Source organism: Balaenoptera musculus, chromosome 6 (assembly GCF_009873245.2).
Source record: "Balaenoptera musculus isolate JJ_BM4_2016_0621 chromosome 6, mBalMus1.pri.v3, whole genome shotgun sequence".
Lineage (NCBI taxonomy): Eukaryota > Metazoa > Chordata > Mammalia > Artiodactyla > Balaenopteridae > Balaenoptera > Balaenoptera musculus.
In genome coordinates this window covers 4,782,593-4,809,894 of record NC_045790.1, presented here as the reverse complement: position 1 = coordinate 4,809,894, position 27,302 = coordinate 4,782,593, and the positions used below count along the sequence as shown (strand labels likewise).

Here is a 27,302-nt window from a genome sequence, read left to right as displayed (position 1 = left end):
CAGAGGTACCAGAAAGAACTCTAAGTTACACCTGAGGTCTGGGAATCTACCTTCAATTGCTCCTTTTATATATTTTTTTCATGCAAGAACTCTCCATTTTCTCAACCTAAAGCAATCTACAGGTTCAATGCAATCCCTGTCAAATTACCAAGGGCATTTTTCACAGAATTAGAACAAAAAATTGTACACTTTGTATGGAAACACAGAAGACCCCGAATAGAGAAAGCAATCTTGAGAAAGAAGAACAGAGCTGGAGGAATCAGGCTCCCTGACTTCAGACTATACCACAAAGCTACAGTAATCAAGACAGTATGGTACTGGCACAAAAACAGAAATATAGATCAATGGAACACGATAGAAAGCCCAGAGATAAAACCCACGCACCTATGGCCACCTAATCTATGACAAAGAAGGCGAGAATATACAATGGAGAAAAGACAGTCCTCTTCAATAAGTGGTGCTGGAAACTGGACAGCTACATATTAAAGAATGAAATTAGAACACTCCTAACACCATACACAAAAATAAACTCAAAATGGATTAAAGACCTAAATATAACGCTGGATACTATAAAACTCTTTGAGGAAAATATAGGCAGAACACTCTTTGCCATAAATCACAGCAAGATATTTTTGACCCACCACCTAGAGTAATGAAAATAAAAACAAAAATAAACAAATGGGACCTAATGAAACTTAAAAGCTTTTGCACAGCAAAGGAAACCATAAACAAAACAAAACACAACCCTCAGAATAGGAGGAAACATTTGCAAATGAAGCAAATGATAAGAGATTTATCTCTAAAATATATAAACAGCTCATGCAGCTCAATATCAAAAAGCCAAACCACCCAATCAAAAATGGGCAGAAGACCTAAATAGACATTTCTCCAAAAAGACATACAGGTGGCCAACAAATACATGAAAAGATGCTCAACATCACTAATCATTAGAGAAATGAAAATCAAAAGTACAATGAGCTATCACCTCACACGTGTGAGAACAGTCATCATCAAAAAATTTTCAAACAATAAATGCTAAAGAGGGTGTGGAGAAAAGGGAACCCTCCTACACTGTTGGTGGGAATGTAAATTGGTATAGCCACTATGGAGAACAGTATGGAGGTTCCTTAAAAAACTATAAACAGAACTACCATAAGACCCAGCAATCCCACTCCTAGGCATATATCCAGAGAAAACCATAATTCAAAAGGATGCATGTACCTGCATCCACTGCAGCACTAGTTACAATAGCCAGGACATGGAAGCAACCTAAATGTCCATCAACAGAGGAATGGATAAAGAAGATGTGGTACATACATACAATGGAATATTACTCAGCCATAAAAAGGAACAAAATAGTGCCATTTGCAGAGATGTGGATGGACCCAGAGACTGTCATACAAAGTGAAGTAAGTCAGAAAGAGAAAAACAAATATCGTATAATATCACTTATATGTGGAATCTAGAAAAATGGTACAGGTGAACTTATTTGCAAAGTTCAAATAAGATGAATTTATTTTCAAAGCAGAATAAAGTCACAGATGTAGAGAAACAACTTATGGTTACCAAGGGGGAAGGGGAGTGGATGAATTGGGAGATTGGGACTGACATATATACACTACTATGTATATAAATAGATAACTAATGAGAACCTACTGTATAGCACAGGGGACTCTACTCAATGCTCTGTGGTGACCTAAATTGGGAAGGAAATCTAAAAAAGATGGGATATATGTATATGTATGACAGATTCACTTTGCTGTAAAGCAAGAAATTACCCAACATTGTAAAGCAACTAAACTCCAACAAAAATTAATGAAAAAAAGAAAAAAACAACTCTCCATTTTCTCAAAGGTGGAAGCATCTTCATCATTTCCTCATAACTCAACCACCTCCTTTCCCCCTATATTACACCTGCTTATATGAAAATGATTACTTAAAATACCTGATATTTCAAAAATTATCAAATATGCCACAAAGATGTAATTGTCAAAACAAAACATAAACTAACAACATCAATAAAAACACTAACAAAGACATTTGATAAAATGCATCTGGTATATTATGCTAATACACTTTTATAAAGATTATTGAGATCTCATCAGGAAGTAGTTTCTAGATTTTCATATTTTTAAGATATTTTCAGTGTTTCAGTTATTTGAAACATAACTAAAAACAATATAATTGAAACATAACAAACAAATATAAAACATCAAACCACAGACCAGTGTGATGTACTTAAAGCAGTGCTTGGAAAGAAATTTAGAGTCCTAGATGCTTATTCTACAACAGAAGAAGGCTGAAATTAAGGTGGTATGAATCTAATTTTTCAATTTAGAAAAATATAGTAAAGTCAAAGAAAAGAAAGTAATAAATATGACTGTAAATCAATGAGAAAAACACAATAGATAAGATGAGTATGTCGAAAACTGGTTTTTGACATAATTAATAAAATTGACAATTTCCTAGTGTAATAAGTTAAGGAAAAATGACAAAAAAACCAAATAAATGATATTTGAAAGAAAAAGCAACATAAATTTAAGCATGACAGACATTATAAAATCTTTAAGAGGATGTTATGAATAAATGTGTTAATAAATAGGAACATTTTAACCCAGGAGTGAAAAATCTTTGCTCCAAGAGAAGTCCAGTCCAGATAATCTTCACCCACAAGATGATCGTTAACTATTAGTAAATAAATAATTCTAATATACCACAAGCAATTACAAAGTGTAGAAAGATGAGAGGTATTAGTCGAGTCATTTTATGAAACCAGCATTACATTGTTACCAAAACTTGACAAGGATTCTATGAGAAAGAAAAATTCATGGCCAATATTCACTCATGAGTAAAGATGTGAAATTGCTAAATAGTAGCAAACTAAATCCAGTATAAATAAAAAGTCAGATTTAGCCTGTAATTTCAAAGTTTGATTTCTATTAGAAATCAATAGGTACAACATACTAAAAACAAAAAGGAGAAAATGTATCTTATTTCAATACATGCAAACAAAAAAAATCTTGATTAAAATCAAATTAATTTAGGTGTAAAAAAGTAAACTCTCAAAGTCATATCCAGAAGGCCTAGTAAACAGTGTACAGTACATTTTCATTAAGTATATTAAATGCTAACACAAGTATCTAATTTGCTATTGTCAGAACCATAACAAATCAAAAGCAGCCACCAATACCCACTGGACAACATGATACTCGAGTTCCTAGCAAGTGCAGAAACAGAGTAAAAATAACTAAAATTATAAGGTCTAGGATGGAAAAAATTTTAAACACTGTCACTACTTATAGATATTATGAGTATCTACACTAACAATCCAAAATAACTTATGGGTAAATGATTATAATTCTTAAAAGAGTTTAGAATGTTTTCTAAATTTGGGCCTATATTTAAAAATTATTAACCTTTCTCTATACCAGCTACAAATAGTTCAGAACTTCAATAAGATCAACAACATGCTCAATACCCATATAATGTTAGTTTTCTAGGAATAACACTGAAAATGTCTGAGAATCAAATTACAAACACACCCCTAAAGATAACAAATAAGCACCAAGAAATATAATGATATACCATGGAATGAATAATTTAATATTGAAAAAAATGTAAATTATGCCCTAATTTATCAACAGACTTAAGACAATTCTAAAATTCCAATATTCTGTGTGTATCTGCATATTGTGCATAAAGTCTGACAAGTTGAATCTAAAAGTTTAAAGAAAATCCTAATGTTAAAGAATGGCGGGTTTCCCTGGTGGTGCAGTGGTTGAGAATCTGCCTGCCAATGCAGGGGACACGGGTTCGAGCCCTGGTCTGGGAAGATCCCACATGCCGCAGAGCAACTAGGCCCATGAGCCACAACTACTGAGCCTGCGCGTCTGGAGCCTGTGCTCCGCAACAAGAGAGGCCGCGATAGTGAGAGGCCCGCGCACCGCGATGAAGAGTGGCCCCCAATCGCCGCAATTAGAGAAAGCTCTCGCACAGAAACGAAGACCCAACACAGCCAAAAATAAATAAATAAATAAATATTAAAAAAAAAAAAAAAGAATGGCAAAACATTCCCAAGAAGAAAAGCAAAGAAAGCAGAATGAACTTTACCAGATATCAACAACTGTTATAAAGATATAGTACATAAGATATTATTTCATTAGCTCAAAGTTTTTCACTCACGGAACAGAACTGAGAAACCATAATGAGAACACACAAATATGGAAACTTTTTATAATAGAGTCAACACTGCTGATCGATGTGGGAAAAGATACATTTTTCTAATAAATGGTGCTGTTGATTGGATATCTAACTAGGTAAAACCTAAATAAATATTGGGCCCCTACCTCACATGATATAAAAATGAAGATGAGCTGCATTTAAGACCTAAATGTAAATGGTAAAATTCTCAAGCTTAAAAAGACAATGTAGAACAGCAATTAAGCCTATCCTTTCAAAATTATTTGTAAATTTGACTAAAACAAAATTAAGAACTTCTACTCATTAGGCAATATATAGAGTTTTTTTAAAAAATTATACAAAATGTGGGATAAGATATTTTCACCATGTACAACTGCTGAAGGATATTATTCAAAAAAATTAAGAGCACTCTGTAGATCAATAAGAAAAATAAAGAAATCAAAAAATTGTAAATAGAAATCAATAGGACTTTTACCTAAGAGAAGGCACAAATGGCCCATAAGCATAAATAAGAGAGCAACTACATTAAAATTAGTAATATGCAAATTTATGTGACAATGAGTGATTATTTCATACCACAAAACTGAGAAAAATGAAAAGTCAGACAGTAATATTAAGTGTTGACAGCATGCAGAGCGATGGGAATTCCATCCATGACTGACTGGAGTGAAATCAGCAACTCAACTTTGAAAAACAGTTTGTCACGTACTACATAACATAACTGAAACGTGCATTCCTCGGACATGCAACATTCTACTATTAAAATATGTACCCTAAGAAATATTGTCCTCTATCCCAGAACCATGAGCAAGAATACTTAGAGCAGCGTCATACATAACCCAAACATGGGAACTCTCAGAATGTTTACAAAGTGGAAACCGTTGTGGAAAATTAAACAACGGGGCATACACCCAGAGAAAACCATAATTCAAAAAGACACATGCACCCCAATGTCATGCAGCACTATTTACAATAGCCAGGTCACGGAAGCAACCTAAATGCCCATCGGACAGACGAATGGATAAAGAAGATGTGGTACATATATACAATTGAATATTACTCAGCCATAAAAAGCAACGAAATTGGGTTATCTGTAGAGACGTTCATGGACCTAGTGACTGTCATACAGAGTGAAGTAAGTCAGAAAGAGAAAAACAAATATCGTATGTTAACGCATATTATGTGGAATCTAGAAAAATGGTACAGATGAACTGGTTTGCAGGGCAGAAATAGAGACAGATGTAGAGAACAAACGTATAGACACCAAGGGGGGAAGCGGGGGGGGGGGGGGGAGGATGGTGGTGGGAAAAAAATAATCTTTTGAAGTCTTATAATTTCCATTTTGGAGTTCACCCATTTCATTAAAAGTTATCTGCTTTACTGCTAAAAATGATTTTATATTTAGTTCGGGTGAGGCGAGAGGATAGAATGGTACAATGAGACCACTGTCATAATACATGTTTAAAAAACCTAGGAGTTAAAGATTTGAAAAGTTTATATTAAAAAAAAGAAAATTAAACAACAGTTACAACGAATAACTAGAAGTGCACACACTCACAAGAATGGATCTCAAAAATAATTCTGAGAAAGAATAATTTTGAAAGAAGAAAGCCATACTATATGATTCAATGTTTAGATAAAGTCCAAACACAGGCAAAATGCAACAATATTGTTTAGACATGAGAAATTACAGAGAAAAGTAAGAGTGAATACAAATTCCAAGACTTGGAGGAGACACAATAGTACCAATGACCCTTTTTCTTGGCCTGCTTATTGGGAACAGAGATGTTTATCTTATTTTTGACTTTATAACTGCATGTGTGTTTGTGTGTGCATATTTTATTTAGGTTATATTCTATGGTTCTTTCTAAAAAATGATAAATTATAGTCTATTGCCCTTTCATGTATCTTCCAGTGAATCATATACATACTAGCATTTAAAAGTATTTTAATTGCACACAAATTTGTACTTTAGGAAACTTGTTTTATCACCAGTTTTCTTTGTAGGTCAATTTCCCTTGCCCTGAGCTCTGATGAGAAAATAAAGGTACATTTTTCCAGGAGGCAGAAGAAGGGTCGTACGTAGCAGAAATAAATGTGAAGTATTGGATTTTGTGTCCAAAACTCATTGGCACCAGCAAAGGATAGGCACACCAATCAAGTGAAAGTAACTTAGATGGAAAAATAATTACAGTTATCATTGGTGGAGTTTATAATATGTGCAAATATTGGCCAGTTACTTTAGATATAGTATCTTTAATCCTTATAGCAATTCTGCAAAGTAGAACAATCAGACAGACAAATTGACTTGCCACTTACACAGAAAAGCTAGGATATGAACCCCGGTGTGTCTCTCTCCCGTATGTTCTCTGGCCATTACTTCATTTTGCCCAGATATTGTCATTCGATGTCTGATGGGTGGGGGTGTAACGAGCATAAGACGACCTGACTTTTAATCTCTCTCTACAAATTATGGCTGTTTGGCCTTGGATAATATTTCACGAATTCTTAAGAACTCATTTCTTTTTCTCCTTTTTTCTTTTTACAAATTGGGGGTTATAATACCTATCTATCAAAGTCATTGTGAATTTAATAAATACATATGCAAAGCCCCTAGTACAAAACATCTATTCAATTATTATTATTTTTATTATTATTACTAACTTGTGGTTAAATTATGAGAACATCTCCCCAAACTTTCAGCATCTTGTGGGTAAAAAAAGAAACAGATGGTTGGATGAATACAGGGCTGATCAAGCAAATAGAGGAAAAGATCAGAGGATTGGAAAAGTACGGATTCTGGTAAGGAGCTTGCCTTTGTCACTGTTCACGGAGTCACGCCAAGGTTGGAGGGATGATGTCACATGGAAGAGGCTGATGCTCTGAGGGACAGAGAACATTCTTATGACAAGCAGGGGGGTAGGAGACAGTCTTACTTGGAGGAAAGGAATGAAAGAAGAAAATGGAAGACTCTCATTAAGTCAAGCACACCTGATCCAGAGCTGAGAACATCCAAAGCCCTGAACACTGTCATAACTATGTGAATATCTCACTCCTGTCTTCCTGCGGGGATAAGTCAGGAGGAAGGTTGGCCAGGAGAACCTCAGCCTGTGGCTACTTGTGATTCTGCTGCTGATTTGACCTGGGATGCACCATTTCCGTGTTGCTAAGATGTCTTTACCAAACCATAGCTTCTCAATTTCTGTGATATCCTCACCGTGACAAAAAAAAAAACAAAAAAACAAACCAAAACAAAAAACAAACAAACAGAAAACCCAACAGAGCTCCTTTGGTTGAATAATAGAATATGGACCCTCCTATCATCAGTGAAGGTTATTACCTTCACTCGGTTATTACGTCTATCCCTTCTGAATCCCTGTTTCCAACAACCTAAGTCCTTCTAGAAGGACATAATTTTTCCTGTTACTTTTCCAAGAAGTAAAATGTTTCCTCTATCCCTAGCCTGAGACTAGAATCTGCTCTGCATAGACAGACCTACTGGATCCCACTGAATTGCCTGTTAGTTTGCCCAGGTACGGCCAACTTCAGGTCCCCGGCTCTTCTGAGCCACCTGCCAGGGTCTAGAACTGCGGTCCTCCTTCCATCCTTGGCCCAGCCAGTTAGATACACCACAGCCCTAATGAGCGAATCTAGCTCAAGATACAATTGTTCCAAGTCAAGTCTCATGAATAAATCCAAGACACCCCCAGAAATGATTGAAAGACACTCTGGAAGTATAAAGCACGGCAGATTTCTAAACCTCGAATGACCTCTTTGTTCAGCTCATATTGTTAAAGGCTATTCATTATACTTTTTTCTCTCTCTGAATTTGAAATTGTTTTGGTTCTGCCCAGCGTTGACCTCCAATGTCCCCATGAAACCTACCTTACTGGGTGCAGAAGAACACTAACGAGAGATCCTGTAAGTGACAAAGCAAAGTAGCACTTTGGGATACACGGAACTCCGTACCTGAGCGCACAGCCTCTTTCTGAATGCTCCCATAGTCATGCCAGTCCTTTCTTCTTACCACCATCTGTCCATGCATAGAATTGCCCATCTCCCAGGCCCAGTGGAAATGTCTGTGGAAAGGAAAGTATTCAGAGCATAAAAAGGAGGTATTTCCTTTCGCATGGCAGGTAAACACAGCCAGGCACATCACAGGCAATCAAAGAATACTCGAATAAGAGATCCTCCTCAGTCTACTGAAGAGGAAGCTGTTGCTAGTGACCAGATGAATACACATTTTAAAACCCTTTTCCGTTTTAAAATAAGAGCATGCATTGCACACAGCACCTACCATTTCCAATTTTATTTCATCCAGAGACGTTAATAACTTAGTGTACCACCTCGTCTGAGCATAAATGCCTAGCTGTTTTCACTTGCCCCAAGTGTAATATTAGTAGTATTGATTTTGTATCATGGAAATACTTTTGTTTGTGATTTGTACAATTTTACTTGTTTTGATCAAGTATATTTGAATGGCCTGGTGACAATATTAGCAAGCATTTATTGAATGCTCACTGTGTACCAGGTACCAGTTGGATACTCTGTGTATAGAAGATCCTTCGGTCTTTATGATAGTCTTTGTTGTAAACCTTCATTTTCTGCTAAATAATCAAAGGCCCAGAGAAGTAAAATAACTTGAATGAAACCACAGGGCCAAGTCAGGACTTGGACCAGTTCTATTAAGACCAACATTGTGGTCCTAACAACTATTAAATACTGCCTACCACCTAGATTTCTGTCAAATTATGGTGCGTGGTTATGCTTATAGTTGAAATTATCACAAAGTCAACAAACTGTAGTCACAACATGTTTTATAGCTTTAGTAAATTCAATGTATTCTAATGTCACCTTGAAAATTATTTCTGTGTGCATGGCTGAAGCTACTTCTCTCTTTATAGTGTTTATTTTGGTCATAAACAAAAATGTTTTGAATGAAATTTATTTTCACAATCTTAACAGTCAAGATAATGTAAAATAAATGTTTTCATATTCACATACCATTTCCCTTTTATTTGGTTCATTTTTGGAATAAATAAAACATCAACAGAATAAAGAGAACACTTTGAAAGTTTCAATTTAAAACAAAAGATGAATAATTTCGTGAGGAAATTCTACCTAAGAGCCTTTCCAAGGCAAATAAAAGGTCTTACTTCTTATTTTAAAACTGTGCTTATGTAAAAATTATCTACCTTGGGTCCATCTTTATAGCTTATAAGGATCCACTTGTTTTGAAAGAACAAAATGGACTTAATATAAAAAAAGGTAGTTAAATCAGAAGAAAGATTTTCCAGATCAGGTGACTATTATTTGTATATTTTTTAAAAAAATTGTTCATAATAGCGGTGAGTTCAGGAAAACAACAGAGGAATAGACAAAGGATGATGGTGAGTTTATACAAAATATTAAGAATAAAAAGAAAAAAATTTAAAAGGAGGATGAGGAGAAAGAAAAGATGGAAAAATTAACAGAAAATATAAAAATAGAAGAAAATGGAATAAAACAGTTTGGGGGTTATAATAGCAACACTAAAAAAACTCATGCATTTTTTTCTGATTGATATTGCTTTTATAATTAGAAGTTTCCCCAAACTCAGCTGTGAATGGGAAGATTTAAATAACCAAATAACTTTAAAATACAAAACCCATGTTTTGTCTCAGCCATGCATTTCCAATGATGAATGCTGAGCAATCATAGAAATCTTATAGATTTAGATAATACCAATTTATAATAAATATCACCTTCAGATCAAAATATAAGATAATTTCAAAACAAACTTTGCCATGAAACCTGGAGATGTTCTTGTGTAAACTCTGAATATGCAAAGCTCTCTCTGATTACCTGTTGGTTCACAAGCCAGCCCCCTACTCCACCCCCAAACATGGAGGGCAAGGAGAGAGGGAGAGAGGCAGACCTTCCAGATGGGCAGGGGTGGGTTTAATATGCAGGGAACTTACACATGAGGCTTGTCCTGCAAGACAAACTTGATCTCTGCATCCATCTGCCTGAATCTTAAAAGTTCATAAAGAGGCCTTAACAGGGTCCAGTCACTATTCAGCCCAGAACGGTCTCAACATCACTTTACTCTCTCAAGTCTGCATCCTTGAAACTGGTTCCCACCTTGGGAATGGTTGGCGGATGTCCCTTCCAAGGACAGGGGAAGAGTGAGCCTCCCATCACTCAGGTCCAGCTGGCAGGTGGACCAGTTGCCATGACCTCCTGGTGACCTCCTCCAACACCCCACCCCTTGAGACAGGCTCTTACAATCTCACATGACCTCACTTTTGCAGTGTGCCCTGAGCCGGTCTGCAACGGGTCTTTTGAGCCTGGAGGTGGCTCCAGGCGGCCGTCTGACTGCGTTGCAGGCAGAGACCTCTGCAGCAATACAGGTACAGGCAAGAGAAGACACAGATCAAGATGATTCTCAAAACCATAACAATTTGTTTCCACCAAGAGCCCTGTGATTTCGAACCACTGGTTTATGAAGTCCTCTAGGCTGGGGTCTGATGACGCAGGACTTTCACTTGTGTCCTCCTGTGATTGACTAAAGATGACACATCAGCAGACTCAGTGGGTGTGAACACACAGCACTGTCTAGATCCTTCCTTGTGAGGCAGGGACAATGTCCAAGGCCACCCTGTCTGGGAGGACGGCCCTCCTCATTAGAGGCACTTCAGTGTTCAGTAAAGACAGCCTTGTTGGCTTCATTCAAGGCTTGCTAGGCGAATGTAGTCAGGGCTTCTGCGTGAGCTATGACGTCCTGCAGGCCGATGGGGGGGACAAAGATGGCAGCCAAAGGGCGGTTCCAGTGGGAAACAGAGCGTGCCCTCTGGCTCTTTAGGAACTTGACCTGGTTGTGCATACCACACACATTGGCCAGGGAGGAGCGCTGTTAGGTGTGAGGAGATAGACTGGGGGCCAGAGATGCCAGACCAGGGCCCCAACTTCTCCCCTCACTCAAGGGTGCACCTTCCATCCCAGGTGTGGTGCGTTTCCACTGTCCCAGCTGGCAGCAGGACAATGGGGTCCCAGGGGAGACTGAGTGGTCCCCCCTCACCTAGGGGTGTGAGGTAACCCACCCATCCCTGTGGGATATCCCACCGCAAATCCCAGTAGCTGCACGTGTCCCAGGTGTGATGGGGCTGGGGTTCTCAGCCACAGAATGCTGCTCCCAGTGTTTCCACCATTTCTGTACCTTTACAGTACTGGGTGCTTTGGCAGGGGTCCCCAGTCTGGAATATGGGGCAACAGGCCCCACTGGTTGATTGCTCAAATGTATCAAAGCCGAAGTGGTAACTTAGTCCCCCCAGCTACGCTGTTTTACTTGTTAGTAATTTAATCTGCTGCTTTAATTATTCCATATTTTCCTTTCTACCAATCCTGCTGCTTGTGGGTTATAGGAGAGATGGAACCTCCATCCGATTACCATGCTGTTTTACCCAGTCTTGCACATCTATGACCTTTGAACATGACCCCTGATCACTATCTGACGATGGCATCCATACAGGGCATTCAGTTTCTCAATTGCCTAATGGGTGAAAAAAAATGGCCTGGTTTGAGTGGAAAAAGGGAAAGTTTGGGTTAAGCCAGACACAGTGTCCTCACAAGTTGAGGCACATTTAGAATGCTCACTTGGACGGAGGGGACCGATATGATCAACTTGCCAATCCCTCAACTGTTGGGAACTCCTCTGCTGGATGGCCCCAGACTCCTTTGGCAGTCGCCTGGGGGTTGTTTAGGACACACAGGACACGCTGCTACTGCATGAACCAGTCACTGTATTTCAAGGGCAACCCGGCATCCTGGGGACTGCCCAGGAAGGGGTGGATGGGGACCAGTATAGACACTGAGTGGCCCTGCTTTCTGTGCACCCCATCTGATGCATCTCCTGAAGGATCAGTTTTTAGGGCTCATACTGAGCTGGACCATCGCTTCCTGATGGCCTAGGGGGTCCGTACCTCACGGACCAGGATGCGGAAGACAGTGAGGACTGCCTCAGGCTCTTGCTGGTGAACATAAAAGTCCTTCCGCACATCCTGAGCCCCCAAGGGCTTATTCATGATCATCCACCCTAGGCTTCCCCTTGTCTACACCACCAGGTCAAGCCCTGTAGAACAGTCCAGCTGTCGGGGCCAAGGGTTACCGGCCAGGGCTCAGGGGTGATGACCAGCTCAGCAGGTCTGAGTCTAGCCCACCGGCTGCTGCAGTCCCTTCCAGTGTCCACCTAGATGGTGTCAGCGTTGGGCCGAAGGGCAACTGACGCCCGTGTGGCTGGGTTGCCCCAACTAGACACATCTGTATGCCAGGCTTCAGCGGAAATTTCCCCACTTCCTCTCTCCAGGCTGCAGGGACCGCCACAAAAACAGGGGAGGGGGCATTGGGAGGATCTACAGGCTCCACGGGGCCTAAGAGCACCCGCATTTCTAGACACAGGGGACAGGCAGACAGGGGCTTCTCTGCTGCAGACAGGCTGCCACTTCGTCACCCTGGGAGTTTGCGGGGATCCATGCAACGTCTTCTCAACGCACCCCTTGATGGGCAGGGAAGCTACAACATGCTGTTTCTTCCTGGGGTGCTCTACCTGGAGGAGCGTGAGGTAGACTGCCAGGGTCTTTTGCTCTCTGGAGGGCTACTTGGCTTCTGCCCCCTTCCAGAACTGGGACCAAAATCCTAGGGGAACTCTCTTCTCCTGTTGTTCCTGCCACAGGGGCCTACCCATACCTCCGGGAGTCACAGATCCATCAAACTCAAATGGCAGCCCCGCTTGGGAGATGCCCGCAGCTTTAATCTGCTTCCCTGGTATTTTGGCTTCTCAACGGCCGCTTGCTGCCCTGATCCACAGTCCCACACAGGCCTCTTCTTTACCAGGTAGTAAAAGGGATGCATACACTATGCCAGGTGGGGAACAAAAGCCCTCCCCAAGCCCCTCCAAAGGCTGGCACCTCTTCCAGGGGTCAGATAGGCTGCACCTTCTCAAACACAGCTGCTGAGACAATGCATGTCTTACCCGAACAAGCAATTCCCAAACCTTCACTGCAGTGCCTTGAATTGTCTGTGGGTTCACTGCCCAGCCCCTCCCTCACAGGTGTTCTGGCAAAGTCTGCAGTGCCCTGAAGCACAGGCTAGTCTTCACGTGTTAACACTGTATCATCAGTGGGTCGGGCCCATTTTACTGATGTGGGAAGGAAAGAGGGACAGGTCTCAGGCTTACCGTCCCTTGTAAGCAGCTCTTTGTGGGAAACTGCCCTCAGCAGGAAGCCCCTTTCCTTGTCACTTTAGCAGGGCTGTATTGTGACTAACTTTTCACTAGGCACCCCATGCTCTACTCATCTCCAGCCCAGGCGCACTTTTCAAGTCTTTTGATCACACAATACTTTCATCTACAGAAAGAACGGACAAGTGTAGGCAAAGACGTAGAAATGAAGAATGAGTAATTAACAGGTGACCGGATCTCTTCCCCAGCGTCTCCTCCCATAATGTCGCGAGCAAACTGTGGGCACAAGAGAACATCTAGAGGAAGATCACAAGGAGTTCACGAGCCTGCACACAGTGGGGGACGGCGGTGACCCTGACCCCCCCCCATCTCAGTGATTCACTGAGATTACTCCCCTCCTTCCCTTTAAAACTTCCATGGCGAGCAGAATCTCAGAGGTGGTTTTGGGGGGACACAGAGTTCACCATCTCCCCAGATTGTCGGCACTCTGATTAAAGACAACTTTCCCTTCTAGGAACACGTGTGAGTTTGATTTCGTAAGCGGCGCGCAGTGGGACCCTATTCAACAACACCATGACCTGCATGGGCTGTGCAGCAGCTGCCGGGAGGCACTGGAAAGTTCCACTGCTGTCCCTCCCACGTGAAGGCAAACTGATCGCTTGACTCTGGCCAGGGGTGGACTGAAGAAAGCACTTGCTGAGTCCAGCTCAGCATGGTGCACGCCTAGGACCACGGCCAAGGCATCTTAGAAGCGGGCAGTGACGCGGACCGCCTCGCTCATTTCTCCTAGTGCAGCCTCATCCGCCAGCAGCCATCTGGCTTTTTCACTGGCCTCGCGGGGCTGCGGAAAGCACTACGGGCAGCGAGCACGATACCCACTCTGTGCAGTTCTTGGATAGTTTCTCCTGTTTTCTTAGGCTCCCAGGCAGTTCATCTGGTTCCACAGTGACCACGCCTCAAGCAGTGGTAGGCTTACTGGTTCCCAGCTGGTGTTCCCCCTCAGCACTGATGTGATTACTGTAACCTGAGGCCAATTTCACCATTAAGGGTTTGCAGAGTTTGACCTCCTAGGAGATCAACACCCAATTTGTTCTTTGGTATGGGAGAGATTAAAACTTTGTAATCTCGTGGTGGAGAACGCCCCATTTGCAGTGTCAAAGGGACCGTCCTACCTTCCTGACATAACTGTTTGTCCTCTTTAACCATCAATTGTGCTGTAATAGAGCACATTCAGTTCCAGTAGCAACCAGAGCCATCACCTGTTGTTTATTTCTGGGGACCAATGACTAGTGAGCTCAACGTGAGGCCTCTGATCACCCCCCGATGGCCCTCAGCTGGAGGTGATCTTGGCCCTCGTCCTGTACCGGGGGTGTGGCAGGCACGGACCCCGAATAGGGTGTATCCCTGAGGCCTCTGCTGGAGCAGGCGGGCCGTCAGGGATGAGAGCGGCGGTGGGGCAAGTCTGAACTGCTGCGCAGGTTTTAAATGTTTCCACAGGCTGGTCTATCTTGTCAGGTGGGCCCCGGGCAGCACTGAGGTCAAACCACCTTTGCTTCTGGGTTATTTTCACTGTTGGAATAGCCCTCGGGCTTTTCAAGCTCTCTCTGTCTCTCTCGGGTCTTTCCACAGCCGGTACCCATTCGCAGGATTTGCCCGTTTCCCCCAGATTAGCACTGGGCAACGGACTATCCAGCATCATAAGTCACTTGTCTCACAGCTGAGCTCAGAGTGGACCTCTCATCCCATAGCCGGCGCTGGGGCGGGCGGGGAGGGTCTCAGCTTTCACTCCTGCAGTAAATGTGGCAGCCTTCAAGACCAGGGATGGGGGGACTTCCCTGGTGGCGCAGTGGTTGAGAATCCGCCTGCTAATGCAGGGGACACGGGTTCGAGCCCTGGTCTGGGAAGATCCCACATGCCGCGGAGCAAACTCGGCCCGTGAGCCACAACTACTGAGCCTGCGCGTCTGGAGCCTGTGCTCCGCAACAAGAGAGGCCGCGATAGTGAGAGGCCCGCGCACCGCGATGAAGAGTGGTCCCCGCTCGCCGCAACTGGAGAAAGCCCTCGCACAGAACGATGACCCAACACAGCATAAATAAATAAATAAGTTAAAAACCCAAAGTTTAAAAAAAAACAAAAAAAGACCGGGGGTAGTTGGCCTGTTTCATGTCCAACTCCCTAAGAATCCGCTGCACCTCCTCTCTAGATTTCCAGGGTCCCAAGCCTCCCAACAGCTAGAATAAACCAACCTATAAGCACCTGGACCCCCCAGCGCCATGCAGGTGCTGCTGGAGGGCAGGGGGTGTGGGTGTGTGTCGGGGGGGAGGGTAATGCTCATTTCCTCTGCTCCCCCCCCCCCCCATCCCCTAGCCGCACTAACCTCTCCTGGATACTTTCTCTGGCTTTTTGCTGGAACTCGGGAGCTGCATCAATAACCTCGGCGGTGGTATATTCTCCCCTCAGGAACGTTTCCTGAGCTGGGGGCTGCCCACTGGCTGGGGCTGCCCTTGATGTGCTTTTGCTGTCCTTTGTATGAGGGGTGGGTGGCGAGGGGCTTTCGTCCGTTCGACCGTCAGTCACCACAATGTCCTCGTCTTCATCCTCATCAGCTTCCCAGGGGTCGCACCTCTTGGCGTCCCAACCAGGATGTCACAAGCGCTGGATGCTCATCCGCCGGCCTGCAGCCGCGTTCTGCAAACAGCCGACTGGAGCCCCCAGCTCAGCCTCGCTCCCCCTCGCCTGCTGCCAGCATTGCAGGGGGCTCCGCGCCTCCTCCCGGGACCTCGGCCCTCCTTTCAGCCTCTAGTCGGCATCTGTGGGGCAGAGGTCAGCCCACTGAGGGGACCATTCCTCTCCCGTCTGGGAGGCTGGGCCCTACAGCAGTTCCGACAGCCGCCTTGGACCAGAGGGCGTCTTCAGGGCGTCCAACATTGAGGACACCCCTCCTCCCATAGAGGGCGACGGCCAACTCGGGGTCTTCCCTGCGGGCATCTCTCTCTCAAGGCCCGCTTCGTGGAGGGTTCCCCAGTTGTTAGTGCACAAGCCAGCCCCCTACACAGACAGCAAGGAGAGACCCACCGAGAGAGAGGCAGGCCCTCCAGATGGGCGGCGGCGCGGGTAACAAACAGAGAACTTACACAGCAGGCTTATCCCGAGCGGCCCCAAAACAAGCCGCCCTCCGCACTCGCCCGCCCGCTGAGTCTCAGAAGTTTATCTAGAGGCCTGAAGGGGCTCGGTCACTATCCAATCAGGTGGTCCCCACGCCGCTGTGCTCTCTGAAGGCTGCGTTCTTGAAAGAGCTCCTGATGGGGAGAGGAGGCAGGGCGTGCATTCCCGGACACGGGAGGGGAGGGGCCTCTGGTCGCCTGGTCCAAGCTTGGGGTTAACCAGAGGTCATGACCTCTCCCCGCCCTCCTCCAACATTACCAGGCACATCCTATTTCCCTTCTTTTGATCTATGTAATGCTGAGAATCCGTAGCAGCTGGTAATACAAGAGCAGATTGACTGCAAGAGTTAATTGACTGCAAGAGTTAATCTTTGCTTTCTCCAGAAACCCCATGAAAATGGCAGTGAAGCACCAGAGAAATCAAGAAAGCAGACAGTGGAACTGACATGACCTTTTTGTAAATGGCTGAGAGTTACTGGGAGGGAAGTGTATTTTGTTCTTTGTTTTTGTTTTGGCAGTGAACTTCTAAAATATGTGAAATTGGAGGCATCAGGTGTTTCTGAGGGCGAGGTTATAGGTGAAAACAATGATTGACATTGTTGCATAGGGTTGTTAGATGCTCCTGGGTTCCATCCCCCTTCCCAACAACGAGGTGATTTCTGAGGCCCACCCACCATGCTACCCACCTGTAGAGGGTTGGAGTCTGAATGAGACAAGCATGTTTTTATGCTACTAAACACAGTTGAAAGGACGCCACCGTGTAATGAAAACCAGTGTTCCAGGCGAGTCTATACACTAAGTGCTGTTAACCACAGCTCACCAGCTCCCAGAAATCGGCCAGCCTGCCTCACACCTATTAGACAAGAGAAGATAAATCCCTACAGGGGCAGGACACGAATAAAGATGCAGATGTAGAGAATGGACTTGAGGACACGGGGAGGGGGAAGGGTAAGCTGGGATGAAGTGAGAGAGCGGCATGGGCATATATATACTACCAAATGTAAAATAGGTAGCTAGTGGGAAGCAGCCGCATAGCACAGGGAGATCAGCTCGGTGCTTTGTGATCACCTAGAGGGGTGGGATAGGGAGGGAGACGCAAGTGGGAGGGGATATGGGCATATATGTATACGTACAGCTGATTCACTTTGTTATAAAGCAGAAACTAACACACCATTGTAAAGCAATTATACTCCAATAAAGATGTTTCTTAAAAAAATGCCTACAGGGGAATTGAGTCAAAAGCAAGGAACAGGTAGGGGCTCCTCAGTAACTACACTGGGACGTGTTCCCAACACTTAGCATCGTAGTAGCGTTTTCACCCCTTCACATACAACTGAGAACAGGCAGCCAAGGATCGCCAGGCATTTGAGAGAACTTTTAACGTAAAATCGGCGGCCGACATAAACAAAAGCTATAATGAACTTGAAGGAAACTGAGGCAATGTAAGGCTCAGAAGAAAACTTCCACCCCAAAATCTAAATTCAATTTCCTCAAAGAGCTTTAAGAAAAGGTTCTCTATAGAAAGAGAAATTTTAAAAAAGAGAAGTATTTAGAGACTAAGGAAGAGCTCTTGGAAAGTGAAAATGAGATAGCAGGACAGAGTATTTTACAGGCAATTGGAAAATGATGGTCAAAGGAACCCTATTAAGAATTTAAAAAAGAAGAAAAAGAAGGAGGATAAGGAGGAGGGAAAGGGGGAGAGGGAGGGGGAGGAAGGGGAAAAAAAACAAGAGTCAGAGGCATAAAAATATAAGTTGAGGGGCTTCCCTGGTGGCGCAGTGATTAAGAATCCGCCTGCCAATGCAGGGGACACGGGTTTGAGCCCTGGTCCAGGAAGATCCCACATGCCACGGAGCAACTAAGCCCGTGCACCACAACTACTGAGCCAGCGTGCCACAACTACTGAAGCCCACGCATCTAGAGCCCGTGCTCCGCAACAAGAGAAGCCACCGCAGTGAGAAGCCCGCGCACTGCAACAGAGTAGCCCCCGCTCGCTGCAACTAGAGAAAGCCCGCGACGGGCAATGAAGACCCAACGTAGCCTAAAATAAATAAGTAAATAAATTTATTTTAAAAAATGAGTATTTTAAAATATATATATATAAGTTGAAGAGAGGTAGCAAAATAGCAGCAAGCCTAGAGCTGATCCAGTCCTGAATGTACAAGGGGGGGGGGGGTGGAAAGCAGATCCAGAAAGGTTGTGTTTGTGGGAAAAAAAGTGAATAGAAAAAACAAACTTACTCTTTGCCTATTTTTTAAACATACTAAAAGGAGAGTTACAGTTCTTCCAAAGAGGTTGGGATGAATTAATGATGCATATATAAAAATCTAAGCAAACGAAAAATGGGTCAATTAATAAGGCTAGAGGTTAAGAAAAACCAATGTACACGAAGGAAAGTGTAATCATAGCACACTACTTGATTTAGGTATGAATATTCTTACCTAAATAGTAGTTTAACTAAAATTGGTGCTATAACTATACTGGAAGTTGAGGGAAAGGGTGGAAAAAGTTAAAAATACATCTTATATAATAGAACAATAGATAAAATCAAAATAAAACAAAGAACAGTAATATACACATGCTATCTACAAATACGGAAGCATATAATAGAATAAAGATTAAAAAATTGATGTGGTTGCCCCTGGGTATCAGAAATTTCAAGTAGAGAGAAGTGGTCCAGGACATTTCTGGTTATCATTATAGGCTTTATATTATGACTACATTTAAAAAATATTTTCAAATATTACAAAATATTTTCAAATATTTCAAATAACATAAATTTATTTATATAAATAAATCTCAAATAAAATTTCTTAGACATTCCTGGCACTTCATACTCCTGCAAGGTATATCAGCATCATGAGGATATTTCATGATGTTAGAGGATTCAGGTTAAAGCAGATCATCTGGAACTGCTTTAGTAACGGCTATCTGAGGATTTGCCCCACTAATGTCTCTTCTCATCTATATCTGTGCTACTCACACCAGCAAATCAGCATCACCTGGGAACTTGTTAGAAATACAATCCCCTGCTCCCAATTCATGCCTGTTAAATCAGAAACTTTCAGAGAGACAGAGAAGTCTGTGTTTTAATAAGTTCTCCAGTTGATTTTGAGGCTTACTAAAATTTGAGAGCAACTAATCCATATGAATAGGAAGAAACACAATTATCACATTAGGTAAAGGTGTCATAAGTCTTAGCAATTTTTTTTTCTATCTATCTCCTCCTGTAAGGGAAACAAAAGCAAAAATAAAGAAATGGCCCTAATTAAACTTAAAAACTTTTGCACAGCCAAAGGAACCATCTACACAATGAAAAGGCAAACTGCCAAATAGGAGAAGATATTTGCAAATGATGTTACTGATAAGGGTTAATAACCAAGCATATAAATAGCTCATATGACTCAACATTAAAAATAACTGATTAAAAAATGGGCAGAAGACCTGAATAAACCTTTTGCAAAGGAGACATACAGACAGCCAACATGAAAAGATGCTTAACATTGCTAATTATCAGAGAAATGCAAATCAAAACCACAATGAGATATCACCTCACACCTGTTAGAATGGCTATTATCAAAAAAGACAACAAATAAAAATGTTGGCTAGGAGGTGGAGAAAAGGGAACCCTAGGACACCACTGGTGGGAATGTAAATTGGTGCAGCCACTATGGAAAACAGTATGGAGGTTTCTCACAAAATTAAAACTAGAACTACCATATAATTCAGCAATCCAGTCCTGGGTATATATCTGAAGAAAATGAAAACAGTAATTCAAAAAGGTATATGCACCCCAGGCTCATAGCAGCATTATTTACAATAGCCAAGATATGGATGCAACCTAAGTGTCTATCAACAGATAAAGGGTTAAAGAAGATATGATATAGATATACAATGGAATGTTAGCCATAAAAAAGAATGAAATTTTGCCATTTTCAAGAACATGAATGGACCTGGAGGGTATTATGCCTAGTGAAATGAGACAGAGAAATACAAATAATGTATGATATTACTTATATGTGGAATCTGAAAAATAAAGCAAATGAATAAATATAGCAAAACAGAAACAGACTCATAGATACAGAGAACAAATGTAGTGGCTACTACTGGGGACGGGGTGTGGGGAGGGGCAATATCGGGATAGGGGATTAAGAGGTACAGACTACTAGGTATAAAATAAGCAAGATACAAGAATGTAATGTGCAGCACAAGGGATATAGCCAACATTTTATAATAACTTTAAATTGAGTATAATCTATAAAAATATCGTCACTGTTGTTCACCTGAAACTAATATAACATTGTAATCAACTATCGTTAAAACTTTCAAAAAAAAACATGCAAGACTCATTCACAAAACATGTGTCACGATCTAAGGTAGAACCTTTTAATTAATAAATTTATTTTTTTTGATGGCCGATGACCACTATAGAGGTTAGATGTGTTTGCATCCTTTTCACCTGCCAGAAAGGTGGGTGAATAAACCTAAATCGATTCCAGACCATTTGTACAGAACTACCTTGGTTCTGAAAGCTTAACCACCAGTAAAATGACCCAGCAGTATTCTGGCCTTTCCTTTCAGGTGCACCATCTCCACTGCCGGATCCATTGGCTTCTCTCCTAGGTGATACCCTGTGTCCTCTGTACGATTACAGCAGTAGAGATCCATTATCTACAACCTTGTAAACAAACAGAGTATTGTACCTGCAGAAGACATTTATTTCAGACCCCTCACTAGATCGGCCACTTATTTGTGAGCGTCCTTTTTCACCTTGTGGACTTTTTATTCATTGTAATGTTGCTACAAATAATTAACTTGAAAAAAATAGCAGGGATGGAAGAGAGAATCTATTAAGTAGAAACCATACGTAATCATTAGAGCTGAATCCAGGAGCCCTTCAAAAGATAATATACTCAAGAATGGGTCATGAGAAAAAGTTTCCAAGGGTAAAACATTACTCACAGACAATGTGTTTATCAGAAGTAGCAAACTCAAATATCTTCTGGGGTCAGAGATGTGACACAAATGGGTGAGAAACTAGGATGTACCTCTCTAGGAAATGATAGGCTTTTGGGCTACCTGACCACTGTACTTAAATTTTATATAATCTCAAAATACCTCTCAGGGTTTGTCTGTCTAAAAACCCTGGGTGAATAAAATAACTTGCCTCTTGCCTCTAAATTAGAGCAGTTTCATTTATGATAACTACAGATGGTGATAACATTGAAAAGACACATTTGTGAATCTTTATGAAGATAAGACGGCCTGTATTCTAAAACCTATCTTAGGTTTTATAAATCAACAACCAATGGACTTTTATTCTCACAATTAACCGTATACTTACCACTAGTCCTGTTCTTTAGAAGACAACATGACATAGTGGAAATACTCTGGATCCAGGGCCAGAAGACATAAATTAGGGTTTCAAACCATATACAAGAAATCTACAATTCCTCTAGGTCTCTCAGGTAACTCCTATATAAAATTAGGGTAAAAAACTAATACCCACCTCACCCACTTCACAAGGCTTTTTGAGCAGTAAATTGGATAAGGTATGTGAAAGCCCTTGGCTTATCATAAAGTGTTATATAAATGGCAGTTGTTTTCACAATCTCTCCTATTTTTAAAGATATTTGAGTTATTCCCAATGCCCTTGAAAAGTTATAACATAGTTGAAGATACAAAACTTATATACAGTAAGCAAACGATAAATTATGTGGGCAGAGTCTATTACAGTAAATGTTAATAGAATATAGTGGTGGGTGTGAATTCTTACATTGGATGTGATTAAGTTTCTCATATATTATCGCCACATGGGAGATGTTCTAAGCAAATAGACACTACTGAAAAAGTATATAATATAATGGATGACATGGCTGGGAATAATGACATAACTGACATTTATTCTTATATAAATCAATCGTCGTAAGAGTAGGATGATGAACTCGAGTTCAGAAATGTTAAGGTCACATAATTAATAAAGACTTCAAGATCACATAACTAATAAGTGGCATATCAAGCCTGTCTGCCTTTAAATCTTATGGATTACTAAAAATAAATATGTAGACTTCTCATGATTCTCTCACTATCTCATTATCCATTTATTCAAACTTCATTATATTAAGTCATTTATAAAATACTAGAATACTTGCAAAAGAATGAAATTAGAACATTTTCTCACACCATATACAAAAGTGGACTCAAAATGGATTAAAGACCTAAATGTGAAACCTGAAACAATAAAAATCCTAAAAGAGAAGATAGGCAGAAGACACTTTGCAATAAATTGTAGCAATATTTTTCTGGATCTGTCTCCTTAAAACAAAGGAAATAAAACCAAAATAAACAAATTGGACCTAATTAAACTTAAAAGCTTTTGCACAGCAAAGGTAACCATCGACAAAATGAAAAGACAACCTAAGGAATGGGAGGAAATAGACCAACAAGGGTTTATATTCAAAATGTATAAATAGAACATACAATTCAATATAAAAAAAAACCCAAAACCCTATCAAAAAATGAGAAGACCTGAACAGACACTTTTCCAAGGAAGACATACAGATGACCAACAGGCACATGAAAAGATGCTCAACATCGATAATTTTCAGAGAAATGCCAATCAAAACAACAGTGAGAAATCACACCTATCAGAATGGCTATCATCAAAACTTCTACAAATAACAAATGTTGGTGAAGATGTGAAGAAAAAGGAACTATTGTATGCTGTTGGTGGGAAGTAAATTGGTGCAACCATTGTGGAAAACAATACGGAGTTTCCTCAAAAAACTAAAAATAGAACTACCATATGATCCAGCAATTCCACTCCTGGGCATATAACTGGAAAAAACAAAAACACTAATTCAAAAAGATACATGAACCCAATGTTCATAGCGGCATTATTTACAATTGCCGAGAAATGGAAGCAACCCAAATGTCTATCAACAGATGAATGGATAAAGAAGATGTAGTACATATATACAACAGGATATTACTCAGCCATAAAAAGAACCGCTTGCAGCAACGTGGATGGACCTAGAGAATATTATGCTTAGTGAATAAGTCAGACAGAGAAGGACAAATACTGTATGATATCCCTTATGTGTAGACTGTAAAAAATAATACAAAGGAATGTATATGCACAACAGACCCACAGACATTGAAAACAAACTAGCGGTTGCCAGTTGGGAGATGGAAGGGGGGGAGACAAGATAGGGGTAGGGGATTAAGAGATACAAACTATTATGTATAAAATAGATAAGCAACAATGATATATTGTACAAAACAGGGAATTATAGCCATTGTCTTCTAATAACTTTTAATGGAGTAGAACCTGTAAAAATACTGAATCACAATGCTGTACACCTGAAAGTAATATAATATTGTAAATCAACTACACTTCAATTAAAAAAATGTTAGGAAATAAAACTAGAGAGATAGGTAAAGCCAAAAAATTTCACACCCAGGACTTTAGACTCTATGCACTGAGCAGTAAGGAGTCATTAATGACTCTCAAACTGAAGAGCAAAAAGGTCACGTGATGCAGAAATTACTTTTGTTGTTGTTCTAACATCCTTTTCCTTCCTAGGTTTCAACCCAACTACAGAGCATGTAATGAGCCTAACCTACAGAGAAGGTTCGGCATGTTTATATACCCACAAAACATATTGATAAGTTAATGTCAGAATACAAAATCATTTTTTTTTTAGTAGATAGAACTGTCTTGTTCTTTCCATTCTGTATAAATTTTCAGATGTGATATTGTTAACATAATTCCAAGAAACAAACAAAATAAAATAAAAATAAGCCTGGGTTAAGTGTTGAGCCCTGAAACTTTGGGTCTACCATCTAGACTTTGTAAACATGGTACAGGAAGTTAAGAACTAAAACTGTATGAAGGAGGCAGGAGGGTGTACAAAGGATTTCCCCTCTAATTTTTAGATCTTAAAATCTGGGTTGCTATATAAAATATCTTGATTCTAAAACTGTAAACAAATTCAAAAATTGATCAAACATGTTCCGCAGGATCATGTCTTTGGGATATCAGGGCTGCGGTCACCATTCCTAAACCAGTGGCCAGGCTTACGCCACACTCGTGATCAAGACCTCACTCAGCCTCACTCCCACACTGACAGCAGGGTCTTTAATCTGGTTTTAAATGTGACTGAGATTACCCACGTCCTGAACGTATAAATTTATCCTCTGTATTGGCATTCACACCTCAACTCCTGAGAGCATAGAATGATTTTTCATGTATCGTTTTAATGAAACTATCGCTGCAAGGTGTTATCTCTACAAGGCGGCTGTGTAGATCATCATAACTAGTTAAAGAGAAACACTGAGGCAAGATTGGTGAGATCTGCAAAAGTGAAAAGTCAGAAGAAGAGTCAGTTCTGGTGCGTGGTAACTAAACAGTGCTCTGGTTTTTATTTTAGCAGAAAAAAGAGAAAACAATTGGTGCTCAGCATCGCGGATAATTTCTTCCTCATGACCAACAGTTACATTGACCACACAACTTGCTGGATGAAATGCTGTCATATTGTAATGGTTCCTTTTATTATACACATTTCTGTGTGGGATTTATTTGCAAAAAAAAAAAGGATGCTATCATACTCATCTTTTAATAATACGAACATTTTATTTTAGATGACTGTATTCATGTAACACAAGGACCGCCCAATTTAAGAGTTCTACTGACAGCTCTTGCTTCCTGCTCCGATCTCTCTGAAACTATTTCTTGATGAATCTTTATTCCTTGGTCATTAGAAAGATTTAAACATCATTTGTTTGCACAAAGGTCATATGACCCTCATTGTATGAATTCTTGGGATATTTGTGAAGAAATTTTGTGAAGAATTTTTGAAGATGCCCCCTGTCTGGGTAGCTGAAACAGAAAGGAAAACAGCTATTGTTTAACTCTTTTTCTATATTGTTAACTTGTAAATTTCATTAACATTATAGCCTGAATTCATTGTCAGTAAACAAAAGCTTCTGTTAGTAACCAGGGCGATCAGTAACAAACTATTCCCCTGTGAATAAAGGACACATCCTTAGGAGAGGGTTTCTAATTAAAGAAAATTGACCGAAGGTGCCTGGTAAAAGCCTCCGTGATATCAAACAGGGTGAGGAGCTCCGCAGTAGCCATAATCCAGCTGACAGACTCTATTTCTGTTTAAGTGTATAATGCAGGATAGTTGTGTTACTGACCCTCAAATACCCTAATTTTTACTTTTTTCCATTACAACAGAAACATGTGAAGTCAGCAGGAAAACCTTCCACATCCTGATTGCTATGCAGCGGCATACCTCAGTGAAATATTCAGGAGATCAGCATCTTACAAAAATGACAAATTTTCTGAGATTTATTCCCATCTCAAAGTATTCTCTTTGTGATTCCTAAGGGGAAAGATAAAAAAACAATAAAGAAAACTTAGTATAGAAGCAGATGGCATTTCTGTGAAAATTGAAAAGCAAAGAAAGATGATGTCAAAAAAAATCATCATATTAACCTTCAAGAATCACATGGCCCCCTGGTGATGGAGAATCCATACACTTGCAGTTTCCTGGGGGTATTAAGCCTGGGTGTCATGACGCCCTGAACTTTTCTTCAGAAGGACATCATAGGGTGCCTCCAGAATTCCACCCTATCAATTCTTCAAGGAAAAAAACATGGCATCCTCAGCTGTTCTCCAGAATCAACAGTATTTTAAAATGTGACTCTATTTTCTTATTAATGTGAGCTCACTGTGCTATGTCTAAAGGGAAACATAACACAGAAACATGAAATGTGGATTAGAGAGAAAAAGCAAAGATCTTTTGTCATGGTAAGTGTGATAGTGACAAAATAATCAAAATAGAGTGTCAGTACTTTTTTCCAAGTTGTATGTGGCCCAGGTGCTTTTATATTTCCACTAACAAAATAAACAGTAGAATACAACTAAACCCAGAATGACAACTGAGGACACAGAATTAGTTCATAACTAAGAAATGAATAGACTATAGCATGGCTAAGTCATCTATTTCAAACTCCTAAAATATTACTATGTAAACATGCTCAATTCAGCTACAGTTATTATCATTTTCACAATAACTAAAATCATCATTGCATGGACCACATGCATACAAATGTAGATGATACCTCAAAGTGTAGATATTACTTTCAATGAGGTCTTTTCTACTTTTAGTATAGTTGGAATTTCAGTTGGCTTTTGTAGTGATAATTTTATATTTTTATCTGATGGAAATGGTCTTAAATGGTGAAGACAATTGCAATGCGCAAACTTCATACCGGAAAGGCTCAAACAAATATGTTTGTTAACCTCTCTGTCTTAATTGCTGAGTTGGTGTTTTAAGTTAATTCAGGAAGATTTAGTGAAGAGGTAACACAGTCACTATAAATTATCAAAAATTTAACAAATATTTCTTTATTCTTAGAAGTATAAGAAACTAACAAGCACATTTGTGGAAAATGGATCCTTGTTAAGTCAGATATATTGTTTAGAGATAGAGAGCAGAGGTATTTATACCCTGTTTGCCTTCTACTTTCAGCATTGAAATATTGATATTATTTTATTCAATTCAGCATTCAGCTGGTCAGTCAACAGGTATTTATTGAATGCCTACTCTGAAACTAGAAATATAATTGTCACCAAAGTTGCAGACCTGCTGGACTTTATATTCTAGTAGAAGGATACACTCATTCACTGAACCAATATTAACTGAGCA

The 27,302-nt window shown here is 40.7% G+C and overlaps 1 protein-coding gene across 1 annotated transcript in view; it reads right to left on the bottom strand.

Annotated features, from left to right (window-relative positions):
• The window catches only part of GALNTL6 (polypeptide N-acetylgalactosaminyltransferase like 6), a 1,174,587-nt gene that overhangs the window by 775,707 nt on the left and 371,578 nt on the right, over positions 1 to 27,302 (bottom strand). Inside the window, 2 exon segments of the mRNA XM_036854715.1 lie at positions 8,170 to 8,227; positions 8,229 to 8,279. Coding sequence (XP_036710610.1) covers positions 8,170 to 8,227; positions 8,229 to 8,279 — 109 coding nt within the window.